This window comes from Equus asinus, chromosome 4 (genome assembly GCF_041296235.1).
Source record: "Equus asinus isolate D_3611 breed Donkey chromosome 4, EquAss-T2T_v2, whole genome shotgun sequence".
In the NCBI taxonomy this organism is placed as follows: Eukaryota; Metazoa; Chordata; class Mammalia; order Perissodactyla; family Equidae; genus Equus; species Equus asinus.
The window spans coordinates 111,135,442-111,157,833 of record NC_091793.1 but is presented as its reverse complement, the minus strand read 5'-3'; the positions used below and the strand labels follow the sequence as shown (position 1 = coordinate 111,157,833).

At 36.1% G+C, this 22,392-nt stretch overlaps 1 protein-coding gene across 3 annotated transcripts in view; it reads right to left on the bottom strand.

Moving 5' to 3' along the window:
- Positions 1–12,442: 12,442 nt before the first annotated feature.
- HAT1 (histone acetyltransferase 1) overlaps positions 12,443–22,392 on the bottom strand; it is a 58,224-nt gene continuing 48,274 nt past the window's right edge. For all 3 annotated transcript variants that reach the window (XM_014846584.3, XM_070508100.1, XM_014846585.3), the window contains exons 9-11: positions 21,620–21,771; positions 18,777–18,893; positions 12,443–12,884 (exon numbers count right to left, since the gene is read on the bottom strand). In XM_014846584.3, the coding sequence (XP_014702070.2) occupies positions 12,717–12,884; positions 18,777–18,893; positions 21,620–21,771 (437 nt within the window). In that variant the 3' untranslated portion in view covers positions 12,443–12,716. The remainder of the gene's footprint in view (positions 12,885–18,776; positions 18,894–21,619; positions 21,772–22,392) is intronic.

Genomic DNA, 22,392 nt, shown 5'->3' with positions numbered 1-22,392 from the left:
AGAGGATACATGCTCTACTTCTTGGAGATCCAGTTTTGGATGCTTTTGGGTCACCTTGAAAGATAAAGAGAAATAATGTTTTCCACTGAGGTAAATAAGATATACAAGGATGCGAATGAAAAGTACTCCTACAGGTTACTTCAAGCCCCACCTTTTTCAAACTCAGATCCGTTCTGGGGAGAGGGTTTTGGAACACGGTAAATCTGTCCTCTGTAAGTGAAGCCAGCAATCTGAGTGCAGCAAAGGAGCCTGAGAGGTAGCAGGGCATAGAGTCTCAGGAAGTGTGTAGAAAAAAGAAGCCTAGAAGTCCCTAGCGAAGTGTCAGAGGCATTAAGCCCAATTTCAAACACATCTGAAACAGAACACGTGTTCATGTGATTCAGCTCAGCCAACCCTGGGAAAAGAAATGCACGATTTATTCCCCTGCAACTGGAAGGAAAAGGAAAAGGAAACACTATGAGGACTCAGGTGGCACCACCATAGTGGAACCCAGTGAGGAAATCCCCAATAAATTCAGCATAGAATGCGGATATTTAGGATGAGCTAGAAATGAAGCAGATGTGGACTTGCACAGGCGATGGCTCATTCACTGATCCTCGATTTGGTTTCTGTCATACCACATCCTTCTGACATTAGAAGGAATAAAAGCTGTCAGCATGTGTCCTCCAAAGTCATCAATTTATGAGGTATATGCATGCTGACCAACAGGATAAAGGGCTAGACTCCTGACATCTAAGATCCCTTGCAGTTCTAACGTTCTGTGGTCTTGGGCACTAAGGGCATTAGAATGCTTTCATTTAGATGAGTAACCGCTACTGACTCACATCTCTACCCCATTTCTGCCCATCTTCCCACCTGGGAAATAAAGGTTAATTATGTATATTGTGGCACTTCACTGATTTGAACTCCTACCATTATTCAGATTTTGTACTTGGGATTCTTGAATAAAAAGTTGAATAATTTTTCAAAACCAGCGTTCAAGAAATAAAGGATAACTTCTTAATACTTTCAGTTTCTGTCTCCAAAAATTCATTCTTTAATGTTAAAATGTTTTTATTAATTGTGATTATTGTTTTATAGGTCTTTTTACCTTGGTTTTAAAAGATCATGTCTTATTAGTATCTTTTAAAATCTTTTTATCTTCTTTATAAATTCTGATGTTCATATTTTTGAAAAGTTAGTTTTCCGTCCTCTTTCTTCTACTTAATGATATTTTATTATAGACTTATACCATATAACTTTTTCAGAAGTTGTATATAGTTTGTGATAAAATTTAAATTATATCAGTTTCTGTAATGTGTCTTGAATTTGGTAATTCAAATTCACATTTTTTTCAATGCTTTAGGGGATTATACAACATGAAGTAAAATCTCTTTAAAAATAAATTTTGCTTTGTAATACATGAACCTGTAACTTGTTTCACAAGTTTAGAGTTTTAAATATTTTTATTAGGTTTACCTATAATGCAAGATACTTAAGAACATAGACTATAAAATAAAGACTAAGGTGCTTACATATCTATAGAAGAAAATTGTTATATATATATAAACACGTTGTAAAATTAGCTGAAATGATGTGGTATTTCCTACTTGGCACAAGGCAGGTTCTATGGCCTGCTGAGGGAAATGGGTGCCCTGGGACCCGGAGAACTTCCATGGGACTGTCACATAGCCTGAGGTGCCTTCATTCTCCCTTCCTGACCTTGTTTCTCAGTTTTGCCATCTGAATCAGAAAAATCAGGCTTTTGATTTGATTTCAGGTTTGTTTCTTAGCATTTTACTCTGTGGCTTGAGAGGAATATTTACAGTCTTGCCCTCTAATTTGTCCAGTTTTAGTATGAGGAAACTCTTATTTATTTACATTTTTAAGTCAAATGAACTAGGAGTCCTGCGTAAATGTAATCTGCACATACAACAGGGACCTGTCTCGTAGCTGAGTGGACCCCTCTAAAGTTGGGGTCCACCTTCTAATGGTTATATGTCCAGGCCGATAGTTTCCAGGGCACTCTCTTAGCCAACTTGCTGGTGGTTGTTGCTTCCTATATCAATCATTTGAGAGAATAATAGTTATGTTACTAGATAATCTAGGTGTATGCTTGGAGAAAATGTGTAAGTGCTCCATGTTTTTTGCGGAAAAGTAATGCCATATGCAGGGCAATTGTGAGAAATCAAGTGAATTTCTCTTCACTGCTTGTGCCCTGTTTCCTTGATCTATAGCAGTGCCAGGAGGGAGCCGGGGGCAGGGGAGGGGAGCTTTAGGTGTACGTGGCCCTCCTGCCCCTCCCACTTTTTGATTTGTCTAGTGACCTTTTCTCAGTCATATAATTCCTATGCAAATGAAACTTCAAGCCCCACCCCTTTCAGATGAGATTCCCCTACCTGAGCCCCTCCTGCATTGAAATTCTGAAGATTTCGGGGATCTACAGCCATTTATAGATCTAACCCAAATGGGCTCTTCAAATAGCATGCTGCACCCTTCTGAACAGTTCCGTCAGGGTAAGCAGAGAAGAATGGGACCAGACAGGGCTAACTGAGCTGTAGGGTAAGACCAAAACATTGGCCCAAGGGAGCTGTTGCTCTCAGGTCCAATCTGGCTTGCATTCATTTCAAGCTGGTTCAACCCTTTGGCCTGAAAGATATTATGGGAGATGTAAACAGAAATGATGCTTCAGCATACCAGCCTATCCATTGTGGGAGCAGTAGCCCACCTGGAATAGTGGCAAGAGCCAAGGGAGGGATGGCATGGGAAGGGTATAGGGAAGAGGATGAGGGTGGTCCCAGACCTCACTCACTAATGTGTCCAAGTTTTCTGATAATGTGCTTGCTTCGATCAGAGTTGGCTTTGGAACTGTGCAGGCTTGAGGCACAAGGCTTCCCTGACCGCATGTCTTGAAACTGTCTCTGAAGGAAGTTGGGTTAAAGCAGAAGTGTGCAGTCCCCCCATGAAATCTAAATAAAAATGTGTGCCATTAACGACTGCCATCTACTCTCAATTACTAATCCCTGGAAAAGTGGCAACTCCTTATACACTTCTGGAGAATGAAGAATTCCATTCAGAGTAAGGAAGAAAGGCAAAAGTTTCCAAGAGAATTTAGAGATCAATCAGCCCATCGGGAAATACTTAAGTGCCAACTCTAGGCTCCAAGGAAATTTATTATTTTTGTTCTTAAGAAACTAATTGGGAAACTGAGACTAACATGCTCACAGGATTGTTCCTAAAGACCAAATACCCTTGAGACTACAAGCCCCATAGGAGCAACGCCGGGTGTGAGGGGTCACACATTCTGGCTATCCCTGGCTGCCAAGAACTGAGAGAAATGCTGAAGTCTAATTATGTAAGTTCCCATGAAATTGCACCTGTTTTATCTTCATTTCTTGCAAAGATGAAGGAGAGAGTAAGGGAAATAATGCTTCCTTTAGCATCTCTAACCCACACTTGTAAAAGAAGAGAAAGGAAAATGCTCTCTGTATCCTTGTTGGAGTTTTTTTTTAAAGTCTGTTTTGGTTTTTCTTTTCTGTTTACACATGTATGTAATATGTGCTCTTTGGAAACGTTTAAAAAATACTGAAATGTGTAATATAGAAAGTAGAAGTCCCCTAGAAAAGCTCTCTCCAGGTAATAGCTATTAATAAGTTAATGTATATTCATCTAGATTTTTTTTCTACACATATATCATTTGTTGGACTTTCTAAGGGCAGGTACCTACTTTTACCATGACCAGTCACACATCTATATAGAATAAAATGAAGCAGACTAGGCAAACGACATGCGAAAGGACAGGAATGCACATTACCTATGACTTTATCGCAATCCACTGTGCATTCTTTCTTCCTTTTGCCTTCACTCTGCACTTGTTTCTCTTCTTTCATTGTTTCTACCCTTCTATAAGATTCCTTATTTTACTGGTTTTTTTTCTTTCTCTCCTGGTGTGATGATACATTCCTGGTTATGGTTACCTTCTCATATTTTCCATCTTTGTTTGTTCTTTTGCTGGATTTATGGTTGTTTGCTGTTTAGTTCCTAGTGTGTTTGAGTAAAAATACATGGTCCTATAGGATTGTATGAGATCAGTTCATATAGAGAGCAGTTTGACCATTAATATCAGAGTTTGAAAATATTTGTGATTTTGGTATTTCCTGCCTATCAGCATGAAACAATGCTCCTTGGTCTGTTAACAGTTATGCAAAATACACTGCAGTAAGACTCTCCAAAGTGGAGATTATGAAATAACAAGGGATTTAATAATAGAAAAAGAAAACTAGCTGCATGTCCCTTTCTCCCCTCCCACTCTCCGCCTCCACTCCACAAACTGGCTGACACCCTAAGCAGTAGTGCATTTCTTAACTTCTTCTGCTCGCCTCTCACTCAATGAATTCTATATTCAAGACTGAAACTGTTGAAACAAACAAGAGGGCAGATGCTGCCTCGACCTCTCTTCCCATTGAGCCGAGCTCCTCTGTGCTCAGCCCATCCACTCTAACCCGGAGAATAACCTGTCTGGAGAGCATTCTCCTCATCTGAAGCACACACAAGCATCGCTGCATTTTCCTTTGCTTGATAAAGGATAAAGGAAGAAAAGCGGCAGCTGCTCCAGGAGCAGACAGCAAACAAGCCTCACTGTGGTGGCCCCCCCAGCCTTCACAAAGCGGGGATTCAGAGAGCTAGGCAAACAGACTGTACAGCCCAAGACTTCCACACAGATTCACCTGCCAAAATTATTAATTAAAAATCTAAAGGACTCTCCAGGTGAACTGAGAGTCTGAGCAAAGCACATTTTCCGACTGGTCTTTTATTAAGTTGGAAGAGAGAGAACACAGTTGAAGAACCAGAAAGGGCTTCAGAGATCATCTAATCCAACTCTCACTCTACCCCGTCCAATTTTAAGATAAAGATAGCGAGGCCCACAAAGGTCATAGGAGAGAAGATTCAACCTTTTTCCAGCCTGTGTACGTTATAACACTGGAGGTCTTAAAAAATACTTTTTTTCCAAGACATTTATAAGGCACTTCTTGCAGCATATTACATGCAGTAGCTCTTCAGACATTCATAATAGATGGCATTACACTTTTATTGCATTATATTTCTCTGCAGGGTTAATGGAAAGCCCCCAAAATTATGACATGAAAAATTTCAAAGCTTTGGTTTTACGTTTAGTGACTTTTTTTTTTTTTTTTTTAAGATTTTATTTTTTCCTTTTTCTCCCCAAAGCCCCCCGGGTACACAGCTGTGTATTCTTCGTTGTGGGTTCTTCTAGTTGTGGCATGTGGGACGCTGCCTCAGCGTGGTCTGATGAGCAGTGCCATGTCCGCGCCCAGGATTCGAACTAACGAAACACTGGGCCGCCTGCAGCGGAGCGCGCGAACTTAACCACTCGGCCACGGGGCCAGCCCCCGTTTAGTGACTCTTGATTCATAGAACCAGGATGTCAAAATGGGGAGTTTGCCTTTGGTAGCCAAATAAAGTGCATGGTGAACTATGATTCCTTTGAGAATCAGTTTCCAAACAAAAGGATTGAGTATTGCTCTTTTTTTTTTTTTTTAAAGAAAACTCTTCACTATCTTTTCTTTTGGTGAATTCTCCTTTGTGGAAGTCGGCTGAACACAATCTTACTGTTTAAAGTTGCCACTTGTCTGCTTCAAATAAACTTATTTTTAAATTTCCTTAGTTTACAGTTGTATTTTATTTGACATTTATATGGTGCTTCAGTTGCTGAACAATATAGTAATTTTTTTTTAAGATTTTGTTTTTCCTTTTTCTCCCCAAAGCCTCCCTGGTACATAGTTGTGTATTTTTAGTTGTGGGTCCTTCTGGTTGTGGCATGTGGGACGCCACCTCAGTGTGGCCTGAGGAGCGGTGCCATCTCGGTGCCCAGGATCCGAACCAGCAAAACCCTGGGCCATTGAAGCGGAGCGCACGAACTTAACCACTCGGCCACGGGACCTGCCCCCCAGTATAGTAATATTATTTGACAAAATTTTGTATCAAAGAAACACATATATAGTTTTTAAAAACATGCAATTATAACAAGGTTTACGATGAAAAGCAGGTCCCCATCCTACCCTTTCCCAATCTGACCCAACCCAACCAATTTGAACTGTTTTTGTTTCTGCTTAGTGCTCTAAGTCATGCCAACTATAGTTTACTATATTTGGACTCTGATTTTCTTGTACACTTTCTTTTCTGGAGTTCATAATTTCCAATTATAATTTGGACCAATTACTTTCTTAGACCTGTGACTCCATTGCCATCTTCAGATTTCTTTTTATTGGAATCAGATTAGTTTTATGATTTTTTGTACTCCACATCTTACATGCTCTTTGATTTCACCTTTATGCTGCTAAAATAGATCAAAAGTAACTTCATCAGAAAATGTGTGAAGTTAGTTTTCTGGTTTCTTAGCTTTCCAAAACCACCTTTATTTTGCTCTCACACTTGATTGATAGTTTGGATATAGGATTCTAGATTCAAAATAATTTTCCACCAGAACTTTGAAGACATTGTTCCATTGTCTTTTAGCATGAAGAATGGCTGATAAGAAGTCGTATGCTATTTAAATTCCCCTTCCTCTCCCAGGTTACTTGTGTTTTCCCCTCTGCCAGCATTTAGGGTCTTTATTTTTATGCTCAGTGTTTTGAAATTTAATAATTTAACCTACATGTGGATCTTTTTAGTAAGTAGTATAGTGGTTAAGAACTCAGGTGAATTCTACTACTTGGGCCAACATCCTAGCTCTGCCACTTACTAGCTGTGTGACCTCAGACTCCAGGCCTGACTGGAGGATAATACCCTATGCGTCAAACGGTTTTAAAAACTGAAATGACTAATGCAAGTGCTTAGCAGATAGTAAGTGCTCAATAAATGTTAGTGATGTTGACTTGATCTTGCTCACACTTCAGGGAGCTCTTCTAATTTGAAGATTCATTTCTTCACCTCTAAGGAATTTTTCTCCCTTTCTTTGATAATGTCCTTCTGTTTGCTTATCCTCTCTGAAATGAAAATAAGCTGGCTATCAGATTTCCCACAATAATTTATCTTTTATCTTTTTTTTTTTTTGGAGGAAGATTAGCCCTGAGCTAACATCTGCTGCCAATCCTCCTCTTTTTGTTGAGGAAGACTGGCCCTGAGCTAACATCCATGTCCATCTTCCTCCGCTTTATATGTGGGATGCCTACCACAGCACGACTTGCCAAGCGGTGCCATGTCTGCACCCGGGATCCGAACCGGTGAACCCCGGGCCACCAAAGTGGAACATGCGAACTTAACAGCTGTGCCACTGGGCCAGCCCCCTATCTTTTCTCTTTTTGATGTCAGTGGAAATCTCTTCAACTTTATACCCCAAGTTTCTGCTGCTTGACTTAGAATGATCATTTTAATTTCTATGAGCTCTTTCTTATTCACTGATTGTTCCTTTTTCACAATATTGTTTTGATTTCATATATGAAATATCTTTTCTTTCCCAATTTTTATCTTGAAAACTTAAAAACATACAGGAAGGCTGAAAGAACCATACAGTCAACACCTGTATATACCTTCCACCTAGATTCAATAATTTAGAAATTTTTGTCACATTTGCTTTATTTCTGTTTACATACATATATATGTCTATGTATGCATCCACGTATGTATGTATGTATATATACCCCACTTACATACTTTTTTTGTGGACCACTTGAATGTAAGTTGCATACATCATGACCCTGCTCCTAAATACTTCAGCATGTGACTCCTAGGAATAAAGACATTCTCCTACACAATCACAATACCGTTATTACAACTATGAAAATTAACAAAATTCCATATCATCTAAGATAGAGTCCATATTCAGATTTCTCTATTGTCTCAAATGTGTACAAAACCTATCAAAATGTAAGATGTCCATGCCCTTTCACTCAGAGATTCCGTCACTATCTTGCATACATACTCCCAAATGTACAAAATGGAGTATACACAAGAGCAGTGACTGCAGCACTGCTTGTAAGAGCAGAAGATAGGAAACAACCTAAATGTCCATTAATACAGTGTTGGGTTTAAACACATTGAAATCAAATTATGGATTATCAAACAGCTGTTTAGAATCAAGGTGTTCAGAATTGAAGTATTCTAATATATATTAATAAAGATGAGTTAAATTTAACTGGAAAAGATTCTGAGTATTGCATATAGCATTATCACCATTTGTGTTAAAAATTATGGATGTTTGCAAACATAATTAACTCTGAGGGACAAAAGAGAAACTGGTAAAAGCAGTTGCCTCTGGAAAAGTGATTTGGGGGACTGGGTGGAAAGGAGGGCAGCTTACTTCAAATACTTTTACTCATTTTGAATTCTGTACTATGTCCATGTTACATAATAAAAATGAGTCAGTGCTTAAAGTGGATAAATATTCAATCCCACATAGCAGTGGTTCTCAACCAATGGTGCTTTTGCCTCCCAGAGAACATGCGACAATCTCTGGAGACGTGTTTGGCTGTTACAGCTGGAGGTAGGGGTAGTGCTACTGGCATCGTGTGGGTAGAAGCCAGGGATGCTGTCAACCATCCCACAATACACGGGTCAGTCCCGCACAACAAAGATGCTCTGGCCCAAAATGTCAATAGTGTTGAGAAACCCTGTGGCAGAGCAACTCTTCTGGATCCTAAGGCTTAGAAAAGCCAAGAAAACTAAAGGAATAAACACAAAGAAAGTCATGTGCATATGCCTAAGCATTCAAATCATTGTGCCTTTAAGATAATTCATATTTCTAGCTGTGAAGGAGGATGGTTGAAGTCCAAAATACTCCTGTTTGCCTAGTTTTCTCCAGATTGGTACAGTATCAAGCTTCTGTAACCTTAGTTCATGTTAGTAATTTTAACTATTGTAAACGTAGTATAGTCAGTATAAGAACGCGGGTGAGACTAAAGTCTGTGATTTCTAGGGCTTTAATCTGTAAGTAGACTTGCACATGTGTGTACAGCACATGTACAAGAATATGCATTGCAGCATTGTTTGTAATGGAAAATATTGGAAACAATCTAAATAATAGGGGACTGGCGGAGTAGTTTATGGTATATTCACACAATGGGATACCATGCAGCCATTAAACAAGACAGCTCTAATGATCTCCAAGATATTAGGAAGTATAAAAAGCAAGTTAGGAATAATCTATATGGGAGGTTGCCATATGTATATGTGGCATATAAAAGATATATACATATATGCTCATTTATGCATGTATCTCTGAAAGATATACAAGATAGCAGAAACAATGGTTGTTTCTGGAGGATTGGGACGAGGAACTTCTCAGTGTGTGCCCTTTTGCATTTTTGTACTATGTGCATACTACTTATTATGTGCATAAAGACGGCTCTGTCCAAGTCAGTGAGTAAATTAAATGCACTCTATAGTTCCACTGCAACAATACAAGGAGAATGAAATATGTATTACAATAAAGATGTAAGGAATATGGAAACACAGAAAAGTTGTAGATGTGGAAAAGTGGAAAATGTTGAGAGGAAATGAGGAACTTCAAGCCATACTTCAAATGAGGTGCCAATAATTTCAGTCATCACAATCAAACATCCTTTTCCTAATACTTGCTCCTCTAAGGGTATGAAAACAAGAGGGCAATTGGAGTATTTGGTGACTAGGGCAAATGTCATGCTAGTGAGGTATTTTACAGATGGTAATGAAAAAAAATCCCCTCTTACGAAGAGCCTAATGGGCTGGTATGCTTAAGACTTGGTTGGCCTACTTGATGGAAGATGAGTTGGAGGAGTGGAAGTCAGGAGCCTTGGGTATAGTCCTGGCTTTGTCACTAATTCACAGTGTGACCTTAAGCAAGTGAACTTTTGGATCTATTGTCCATCTATAAAATGAGAGTGTAGATCCCAAAAGGTAAATTTTTAAAAAATCAAATGGATAATTCATACTGGGTAAAAAATTTCACAAAAATACGGAAAAATATTCAGCCTTCCCACTAAGCAAAAGGAATATAAATTTGAGATTTTATACTTATTGAAACAACAAAATCAACATCCCATGCCATTGAAATTCTGTTAAAACCAGTATACATATTCTTATGTTAGTAATTTACAAACCATTCTGGGAAATACCACAAGTTTATGTAACTGAGCCATAGAGATAGTCCTATCCTTTGACTCAGTAGCTGCATTTCCCAGAAATTTAACTTAGGAAAATGATTTAACAGACACAAAAATATATATATACAAAGACATTAATTCATTTGAATGTTGTCTATAATAAAAAACATAGGTAAATGGTTAATATGAGCAAATCAACATGAAATGTTGTACATCTATAAGAACCATTTTGAACCCTAGAGATGTTAAAAATACTATATCCAATGTATATATATATAGATAATATACAAATGTAAAATAATTTCATTTAGAAGAATTATGGGTACCTTATTATTGAATCAGTATTTAATACTGTTAAACTGGCTTTAAAATTCTAATAAAAAGAACTTAAGAATGAATTTAAGGAATCAAGTCATTGACCTCTAAGGTCTATGATTCTAATCATCCTCTGATATGGTGTTGGGGGCTTTGCTGTCAGCTTTCCTCTAGCGGGCAAGGATGACGGTGAATGAGATACATCGTCAGAATAGACAAGGCTCTGGAACAGCAAGCTGGGACCCCTGCAATTTGGAGACCGTCAGCAACATAAGGCACTTTTTCTTTCCTCTCACACATAAACTAATTCATGTATAAACTATGAATTTTGTGTGATTTATAAAAATGCTTTACTTTATACTTATATCACATCTGACTATAAAAGCTAAAGAGTGGAGAGAAAAGATGTGAAAAGGATAAGCACAGTTCTTAGAACAGGAAGGGAGCCTAGAGATCATTCTAGTACAACCTCATTTTACAGATGAAAAAACTGATGCTCAGAAAGGAAACATGGTATTACAAAGTACAATTGGGAGGGGACAGGAAAAAATTAATTAAGAGTGATGGAGGGGGAAGGGCAGTGAAAAAGGCAAAGGTGACAGTAAATAATGTTGCTGTGTGTGTGGATGATAAAAGGGCTGAAGTCTACAACTGGAGGGTGGAAAGTGACCACCAGACCTAGAGGGTGTCTGTGCTGGTTTCAGACAGTCCTATACATCTATCCTGGCATTTAATTACCTCACACGAGGTGCAGATCTTACTGTCAGACTTTACCCTTCTAACTCCAAATGAAGGTACAGGCTTTTGAGTCACAAAGATTAATGCTAAACCAGGTCTTTATGCATGAACTGAACAAAAAACATTGCTTTAAAAAAAAGTACATTAATTGGTATCATATTGGCTTTTTCTGGTGTCTACATAAAAACAATATTGAAAGATAATGTTTAGATTGTACTGTTTTTTCCCAGAGCTCATCTTTAGTATCAATTGTGCATTTTCAATAAAAAATTTAAAAATTACTTAATTTAGATGGAAAACAAATTGCTTTCATATTGGTTTCAGAAAGAATTTCAACTGAACTTATTCAGTCTATCTGTAACAAATTATGTACATATATACACTCTCTCAGAAATCAACAAGTTTATATATAAGCTTCTGAGAGGAGACTGTTTGAACTTTTGCAACATCCTCTTTCTACGGCTGAGTGCCATCGCTATGCTGCCAGCCACAGCGATTTTGTGTCCAGAGGGTACCAGTTACTTTGCTTTCTTTACGTTTGACAGGTTTTACTAATAGAAAGCTCATCTATGGACAAGATAGTGCTTGTCCAAGTTGAGAGTTTGCCTTAAGCACTGAACAAATCAGATTTTAAAAGTAAAGTTCAACTTAATCCCATTTTTGACACTAAATACCTCACTCACTGGCACACATAAACGTCAAGCTTTTACTTTTAATGATTCTGTATCAAGCAATTCATTTATACTCTACTTCAATAAAAAATAAAGGAAGACTATTAAGCAATTTATCATTACTTTGGTTTTTTTCTTGTTGGACTTCAACATCTTGGTAACAATATAGCAAATCACAAGAGATATACAACTCATTTTACACAAGATACATTTCAATAATGGTTTGTAAGGTGAATTTTTATAAACTGATTTCTATCTTATCTTACATCATTATTTATAAAATGTTAATACTAACTTCTAGATTATCTTCAATTAATATTTGATGCCAAACATTTAGGTTTTAGACTGTATCTAGTTTATCTTCTCTCTCTTACCCACCCTACCCCCAACAAGCAGTTAATAGAAGTTTATTTAAAATAAAATAAATCTAAACTATGAACATTTCCTATTTAGAAAAAATCACATAGGAAAAACAAGATTACTAGGAAGACCTTAGAGAAAGGTGTTTTAAAAGGTGCCAGATGTAAAATCTTAGAAGTGTGGGAGGAATGATGATAAAAGTTTAAGATCTAAAATTTTTTAACAAGACTGAAAAAGTTTATCAAAAGTATTTAAGAATCATATCATCACACATTAACATATCACAACTAAGCATTTATTATACTGTTTAAGAAGGGAAGCAATTGCAGTGGTACTTCAGAAGCCATATCTTTTTTTAATGTAATATATGCTCATAGACTCTAAACAGTATTTTAAAATATACAATCTCTCCAAAAGAAAATATTCAACTAAAGATAGATAACTTTTAATGTAAGTAAAATGTTACAAGATTTTAAAATTAAAGTCATCATCAGATTTTTCACAACACAGTGTACAGAAATTTGCAACATTCCTGTACAGAGCAATCTAATCTTTACTCTTGAGCCAGGCGTTCAATAACGCGTCGGTAATCTTCCACAAGTTCCTGAAAGCTTTCTTCCAGCTGTTCATGTTGCATGCTTATTTCTATTTGGTTCATCTGGTTTGTCAGTTCTTCTGGTCTGAGACATTTTCTCATTTTAGCAAGATCTCTCTGCTTTTTCTAAGCAACAAACACAATTATTGGTTAGCCTAAGAAAGCTGATATATTTCTTTAAACTCAGAATTTTAAGTCTCCAGTGTTAAAAATAAGAGTAATAGAAATATGCCCAAATTTGTCCCATACAGCTTTTTTCTTAAGGAAGCATAAACATAATGTTAACCATGAATTACAGCCCTCTAAAAAGAGTTAACCAGAAGGGACCTGGAATTTGTGTGAATTGATGGTAAATACATATGTATGACTAAGAGCCCCCTCTCCAAACATAATAAAGAACTGGCTAGTGCAGACACTCAAATCATTCTTTGATAAATAAAATACACTAACTGAAGAAAGACAACTGAGATTAAGTGCTTTATTCTTCATTTCACTATTCAATCATTAATTACATTAATTTTAATTCCAAGCTGGCTTCTTCCTGCCATTATGCTCTTTTCTAAATTCCCTTACCCGGCAATGTATTTATGAACCACATATTAATTTTAACATAAACTGTTGGAAGAGTTTCAGAAAGATAAACCAGAAACTGTCACATTTTAAAAAACATTAACTAGCATTTATTGAGTCTCTACTATCCAGACATACAGTATCTTATTAAACCCTGGCCATTTTACTGAGAAGGAAACCACCATGCTGAGGAGTTTGCAGTAGGGAGCTAGTAACAACTTTTAAGCAGGACACTGTCAGAACAATACTGTGTTAGTAATGCTGAGGACTGGCCTGGAGGACCCAATCAGCAGCTACTGAGGAATTCCAGTAAGACCTGATGAAAGCCTAGACCAAGTCAGTAGCAGCAGAGATGGAGGGGACAGGTAGTTTTTGGGAAGAAAACATTGGGTGATGTGAAGAAGGAAAAAGGAAGAATGACCCCAAGATTCCTGGATGGGTGGCAACCCTGCACTATGTGAAACACTGCCATATATGAAACTTTCATACTTTTGGATAAAGTGTTCTAGATTATCATATCGATCCTCTTTTATTAGAGCATATAACAAAGAGCTAACTTTACATTGAGATCAGATATCACATATATTAACTCATGTAACCTTAACAACTCAATATCATAGTATTTTAGTTTTCTTCAATTGATAGATGAAGAAAAAAGAGATACAAGAGTTAAATAACTTGTCATAAAGGTAGCTGAGGAAGCCAGGATTAAAACCTATTTGGTTGGAAGTCTGTATTTAGTCCCTTCATCTAACTGCCTTTCAAAAGACAATTTGAAAAAAAAACCACCCTAAAAATAGTATCTTAAATCCATCCTAAAATCTAATAAATTGTCCCTTAAAGGAAACCCTAATAATTTTGGAATACTAGGCAAATATATCATGATTACTACTTAAAAGCTCAAAATTAAGCTAAATTTATAATCAGTCTAACATTTTTAAGACATGGTAATAATAATAAAGTTTGGAGATAAGCCTTTACTGAAATAAGCTATCTGACACTACAAAAAAATTAGGTTGATCCTGGGTTTAAATTGGTGGAGCGAAGTAAATGAGGTTGCTCCTACTATAATCAGAAAGAAATAAAATTAACTTCATTAATATAAGCTGCCCCTTTAAAGCAGTGCTTCTCAAACTTGAATGTGCACACAGATTATCTGGTGACCTGGTTAAAATGCAGATTCTGATTTAGCAGGTCTAGGATGGGGCAAGATTATGCAGTTCTAACAATCTCCCAGGTGATGTTAATGTTGCTGATCTACTGACCATATTTTGAACATTCTACAGAACTAATGAAAATTCAGATTTATTGCTTCTAAAGCCTGGAAGGACAGTGTATTCTTTACTCTTCCATCATGTGGATGATAAATGCTTTGTTTTTCCTGTAAAAGTTATTTTTTCTGCCAAGAGGCACAATTGCACTATGTAAGAGCATCTAACTTAAGGAAACCGTTCAGGAACTAAAGGGTAATGCATCAAAAAATTATTGTGGTATGTAATAGGAATATAAGCTATTTTTCTAAATTGCTAACCAGTTACAACATTTATTAAATAATCTATCCCCATTGCTGGAAGATGCTTCCAATCATATTAAATTCTTATATATTATAGAACCATCATATTAAATTCTTAAATATCTTAGACTATCAATTCTGTTCCAAATAACCTATAGAATGAATCCTGTGCCAGTAACATACTGTTTTAAATGATTATGCTGTTTTAACTCTCTCTCTAAGAGAACTTACTTCCCCCAATTTATCTCCCCGATCCTTACCACCTTCAATTTCTTGTCAATTTTTTTCAGATGGATGTCAGAATTAACCTCTATTGTAATTTTTATTGTCATGGCAGTAAACCTATGAATTAAATTTAACAGCTCTAAGTATATAGGAATAAAAAATATATGTAATAGCTTTATGGAAGAAATATAAAACTAAGTTCTTCATGAGCATGTAAGGTATGGTTCAATTTAAAAAATACTTAATTTGAGGTATTTGTTTTATTAATCTTTAATATTCCTTAAACTGTATATATTCTGCTTTGTATATGTATATTACAAATTAATCTTTCAAAGAATGTGTGGGGAAAAAAAGGGACTTAAAAAAAAGCTGATTTGGGGAACACCTCTATCCAAGCCAAGTGACATACATTGGGAGTACAAATGAAACAAGAAAGGTAGAGCTCCTTAAGATTGGGAAAGACATTCTATAGACTTCAGAATAATTTTCTCCTTCCAAAGATAAACAAAAACTTAATTCCTTCATAGATTATAGCTGTTGATAATTTTTAATTAATGCAAATTAACTAAAGATGGTACTAATATCAATTTATTTATGTTAACATTTGGCTTGAATATGAATTCATTTCCAGAAAATAATCCTTTCTTCTTACCTAGTTTTCACAGTTCCAAAAGGGCTTACAAATATAATCTCAAAAATGTTACCACCTCTAAGGGCTCCTTAATCTCCATCTGCTGAACTAGGCTCTTTTTGTGAAGTACAGAGATAAGGTTCTTTTGTAAGAATTTTAAAATAATAATAGTGTGGAGGCATATGAATTCCAAAGACTTTTCAAAAGACACCTTTAAAAACATGCACACTATATTGTATTTCTGTTCAGTTCCTATGGAGGCATTGCCATTTTATAGAAGCGAAACCCTCTACCCAGATGTTAGTAAGTTGTCTACAGTCACACAATTTGTAAAAGGTAGAACCAGATCTCAAAACTGAGTTTCCTGATTCCAAATCCAATGCTCTTATAACAATGTTTCTAAATTTTATATTTGTAAGCCAATTATGAATTAAAATATGCCCATGAAACAAGATAAAAACTGTAAAGCTAAAACCAAGCAGCTGCACCAACTTTTCCTTTTTTAGCCAAATTGTTCAAATTTATCTTTTCTTGAACACCTGAAAATTACTTCTGTACTAGAGATGGAGTTGCTTTTTGTGCTTTTTAAAAATGATTCTAGTTAATACAGGTTATTTTTATCCCTTCTTGGCAGTGATACAAATAAATTATCAGTGTTTAAAGAACTTTTAAAGTAAGATACAAGTACTTCTAATATCTACTCAATTTCTTAGTGGGAGAGTGGGTTTAAGCTCACATGATCCCTCAAATAAAAGGCAGCACAAAATTGGTGGACTTTGCTACCAATAAATAAATTATTTCATACCTCAGTAACAACTCAGTGACAACCAAAATTATAATTTCTTTTCATAAAATGTGTTAAAGTAAAAATGTAAATTTTACACTTCAAACTTTCCCAATTGGGCATACATTTTAAAGACCCAAAAAAATTCTAAACCACGTTCAATATTAAGCAATTCTACTTTATTCTTCAATATAATTTTGCATTTGAGAATGCTTTGATAACACAACAAAGTACACAAGTATCAGCTTGGAACAACAAATTGGAGAAGATCCTCTGCATACATTCAACAAGGAAATCTTTTCACTCTTCCCATGCCTAGAGGACAGTTAACTCATTTCTAGGCTTTCCCAAAGTTTGTGGTAGGTTTCCTATCCCAAATACTGTGGCTATCAACCCAAAGAGGGGGAGGGAGACCTTAGAGCTTTCTTGGTTTTCTAGCTGGTATAGAATACTGGATAATGAAGCTTATTAAAATAAGCATTACTGTAAATAGAGTTTGAATAAGTATCTGAAGAATCTGTAACTTGTGTATGAGGTTTGGTGCAAGGGTGGTGATACCCGTTAAGCACCTAAAAGATCACCTTTTTGGTTGTCTTTCAGAGAAAGGAACTTGCTGGACAGGTGAGGATAGTTAATAATAATATAAAAATTATCATCATTCTTTAAGAGTAGAAAATACTTGTTTTTATGAACTACAGAAATTCCCATTATTTGGCATAACTTTATGACTCCTATTTATACTTAAAACTCATCATTTTCACTTGCTACATCTGCCTATATAAAATGTCACATAGAATGAGATGCATAATTCAAAAAATTATTTTACTTTACTGAAACAGTTTTAATACTCTTCAATGTTGCCATAACATCTAATTATACTGTTCTATATGCCCAAATTTCATCATAAAAAAATTTTCTAGGTAAAAAATTAATAGTACTTAAAGATCAAAATCTTTGTGTACCATTTCTACCAATTTTCTGATGTTTCTGAATTGATAAACATCAAAGAATAAAATGCTACTTCAGACAATTTTTGGGACGAGAGACCATTATAATTTATTACAGTATTACATCTGTTATATGCAGACGGTAGTCTATAAGACAGAAAATCAATCCATTAAATTGCTTAATGAAATGACACTATGAACTATATATATATATATATACACACTATATATATATGAATTCAAGATACAATTATTTATAGTCATAGGCAAATAATAATTTTTATATTCAAAATGTGATATGTTTGAACAGAATTACAATGACAAATTAGGAAATACAGTTGCACTGGAAAGTAATAAGATGCCATAAAGGAAAAAAGTTGAGATTCAACAAGGAGTAGTGTGAGCTAATATACCATTAACATTCAAAAGACTAGCTCTATAAAGCAGAATCTAAGACAAATAAAACTTGAATTAATGTAGGGAAATCAGAACTATGTGTACTTGGTATATTAATTACTCATTTAATTTACTTTCTCCTTGAGTTTTAAGATAGATTTGGATTTGTCATTTATGTTCCCAGCTATTGTGCTGTATAAGCCTACCAGTATAGAGGACATAAATGCAGCAACCACATGTCAGGTGCTCAATAATTATTTGTTCAGTAAATTAACAAATATTCTCCCCAATCAGCTTACTGCCCTGCTGCAACTATCATAGCAAATGCTCATTCACAAAAGTTGGCATGGACAATATCTGCCTTAATTATTAAGGCCAAATGAATATGTCCAAACCTGATCTAGGAGGGGAAATTTTTGAGTTAGAGGAAAATATGGGAGATGAAAAAAGGGGAGGAATGGGACACAAAGAAAGAATGTTAAAAAAGTAAGAGAGAAATTAATACTAAGTTGCAATTTCAGCTATGGTAAAGTACAGAGGTTACAAATGGGCAACCAAGGCCATATTCATGAAGAAGGGAGCAAAGGCAAATAGGACATATATGACAAATGGGAAGACAAGAGACTTGGAAAAAACTAATAAGATAATTTGTTAGGGAAGAGTCTCAGCGTTCAGATTTTTAAAAGATGCATACAAATGAAAGAAAAAACATAACCATGGGTAAACTATCCTTGGGATTAGTTTTTAAGTGAATAAAAACAGATTTATAGCTTACATTGGAAAATTATGACAGTGCGAATTCTTATAACTAACTGGAAGAATATTTTCATTTTTGTAAAAGTTAATTTAGCAAAATGATTTGGACTCTCCCATACACTGGCATTTGCTAGACTTTCTTCTCTATTTTAAACAGTGACAAGAATATAATGCTTAAGACTCTTGAAAGTCCTACCTTATATGGGCTAATTAGTCTTCTTTTAATATCCAGTCTATAGCTTCTGTATTGTTCAGCATCACTCATGTCAGTTACCAGTAGTCTAAGAATTTCATAAACCCGTCTAGCATGTTGCTAATAAACAAAAGAAAAATACAAACATTTTCAAATTACAAAATAGTGACACTTTCCCAAAAGAACACAGGATATAAAGACTATGTGCCATGGGCCAGAAACTGTGCTAGGAACCAGACAAAAAGGAATAAAAGATATTCTCTGCCTTCAAGGATCTAGTGTTCTAGTGGGTAACACAAATAATTGAGGTCTGGTTAATTTAATGATATAAATATGCATAGGGTCTCATGGTAGCATAGCCTAGGAATGAGAGACATGTTGGAAGAGAATTCCTGGGGGAATAAAACCCGAGCTGAATCTTAAAAGGAAGGGAGCGTGCCATTCTGCAAGAGGGGAGGGCCCTGTGTACGCACATGCAGAACAGAAGCAGCTTGACACTGATGGACCACAAAATGCAAAATAAACCCTAGAGGTAGAGTGAGGATGGAGCAAGAGCACAGGGCCTTACACAGTGGGTTAAAGAGCTGGGCTTTTGGGGCCGGCCCCACGGCCAGGTGGTTAAAGTTCCGTGTGGCTCTGCTTTGGTGGCCCAGATTCACCAGTTTGGATCCTGGGTGCGACTACTGCACTCATCAGCCATGCTGTGGAGGCATCCCACATACAAGGTAGAGGAAGACTGGTGCAGATGCTAGCTCAGGGCTAATCTTCCTCACAAAAAAAAAAGAAAAGAAAAGAAAGAAAGAGCTGGGCTTTTATCTAGTAGGTGACAGATTCTAAATGAAGGAGTGAGTAAAGCACACAAATTTGAGTTTTAAGTAAAGGATTCTCTCAGCTACACAGAAATGGTAGCTAAAAAAGGGCAGGGAGATCAATTAAGAAGCTGAGCAATTAAATCAGACAAAAAATGATGAGGGCATGAACTGAGACAGCCTAAGTAAGAATACCAAAGGAACAAAGATTCTAGAAATATAGAAAAGGAAAGATTGGCTGTGGAGGAGGGTGTGGAATGACAGTGAGTTTTCATGGCCTAGGAGAGATTTAGGAGGCAGAGAAAATATAAATCTGAAGAAAATTCTAGTCTAAGGGTGAGGATTTAAGCAATATCAGCATACAGGCAAGAATTAAAACCATAAAATTGGTTAGGATCACCCAGGGAAAGCATACACAGTGAAAAGAGAGAGGTCAGAATCCTGCAGCACAGTGACAGTTAAAGGGCAGAGCAGACAGAGGACAGGAAAAAAAGCCAAAGAAATATGAGGAGAATTAGGAAGTTGGGTATCACTGAAGCCAAAGGACTAGCCCACAGTTTTTCTGTTTGTGTTGTTTCACTTGTATATTTACTGGTGGTGTGGGAGAGCTCAGTCTAGGTAGCTTGGGAAGATGATATTTGAAGTTTCTGGAAGGGACTCTTGAACTGAGCTAGAAAAATTGAGTACTATCTGGCCAGGCAAAGATGGAGGAACAGAAGGGGGTATCAAGGGCAAAGGAAATAGTACATGTAAAGGGTATAAAAGAAAGAAAAACGTAGCATAGTTGGGAAATGGCAAGAGGTTCAGTACAGCCAGAGCATGTAGGAAAGTGGCAGGAAGCTGAGGCTAGCAAGATAGGGAGGGTCCAGATTATGATGAGCTCTGTGTGCCATACTAAGGAGTTTTAATTCCTTTAAGAAACAAAAAGCATGATTTAAAGAAATAATGTATTCATATTCCCTTTCTTTTAAAAGCTGAGCTATTAAATAAAGTCTCATTAATAAATAAAGGTTTAATGCAGTCTGGAGAATCAATTATTTCTAAAATGTATTTTAATCTTAAAGCCAGGAAGCCATTAAAGTGTTCTAATGCAGGAGAAGATGGAAAGTTCCAGTTCAAATTAAGTCATTTGTTGAAGGTCAGTGATCAGGAATTTTGGGTATACAGTTTCAGAGCTCAGGAGGAAAATCTGGATTGGAGACTTAGATGAGATCTCCCAGGTAGAATAAGTAGAATGAGAAGAAATGAGGACTGAATAAAGAACTTTGGGGAAGAATTATATTTAGGGAGCATACATAAGGGTGGAAGCCAGTGAAAATCTCTCAAAAAAGATGATCACAGTGGTGAACGGAAAACCAGGAACTGCAGTGCCTTAGAAGCCAAGGGAGGGAAGGTCAATAGTATCAAATGCTAATCCTTATTACTGGAATACCCTTCATCCGACATACTTTCACAATCCAAATTCTACCCATTCTTTGAGGCTTAGATCAAATGCATCTCTCCCATGAAATTCTCTGATTTCCTGGCTTACATAAATATAATAAACTCCCTTCTCTGAACTCCCATACTATTTTTCTGTACCTATCTTAAGATATTTACTACTTTAAAATTCAAACAAATATATAGAAGTACATAAAGGGAAAGTTAAATGTTTTACTCCAAGCCCTCTCTCCACCAATACTGACCCCAGGGGTATTAACTTTCTTTACCAGTTTAGATAAACATTTTCTTAAGAAGCAAAAATAAGATCCTACCATCCATCTTTTTCTGCTTGTTATACTTAATATAGCCATAAAATCAATTATTCCCATTCTATTACTGAGGAAATTGAGGCACAAGGAGGTAAACTAAGTCATAAGTCACAGAGCAAGTGGTGGAGCCAGATTTGAACCCAGGCAATCTGGCTTCAGAGCCTGTAATCCTAACCACTGCCTCTTCTTACACATGTATTCTCAAAGTATTTGCAATGTTTAAGTTATGTACTTAAAAAGAAAAAACTTCAAAATTCAAATGTTTTCCTTCTATAGAATAAAATACCTTATTTATTTTGAACTTCTGTTGTGCCTCTGTTGCCATATCTTCATTGAATCCTTGCATTAACTTTTCCCGGGAAAAACAGGGCAAATCTTGACAAAGCTTCACAAGCACAAAGTCTCTTAATTTCACATAGCTTTTGGATGGATCTTCCGCTAAAGAAATAAAGCAGAATAACATTTCCCTTACCCAACATAATTTGCAATCTTAATAGACGTGCTGGGCTAGAAAGGCAAATATTATTAAAAGAATTCTATATACACAAAAGTTACAATGTGAAAGGATTATTCCTTACAAATCAAAAAATATCACTATTATTTTTGCCAAATAAAATTATGGGTGCAATCCTTTAGCAAAGACATATATTCTACGTATTATTTGTGAAATTAGGGCTACTTCTTTCAAATGTAAACTTTTTGGACTGGTGTGTTATTATATGCATCTTAGTTTTATTTTCAATTAAAGTAGCGGTATAAACAAGAGATTTGAGTTTGGATAATCAATTCCAAAAGCAAGTATTTTCTGATAGCTAACAGTTCCAAAGCTCCCTTTATAACTCTTTTACTTTAATCCAATAACCTTTATAGTTTGCTATACTTCCCTCACCCAATTAAAAAACAAATCTTCCTTTTGCAAAAGCAAATCTTTTCTTGTGTATGTGAGGAAGATTGGCCCTGAGCTGACATCTGTGCCAATCTTCCTCTATTTCATGTGGGATGCCAGCACAGCATGGCTTGATGAGTGGTGCAAGGTCCACGCCCAAGATCCAAACCTGC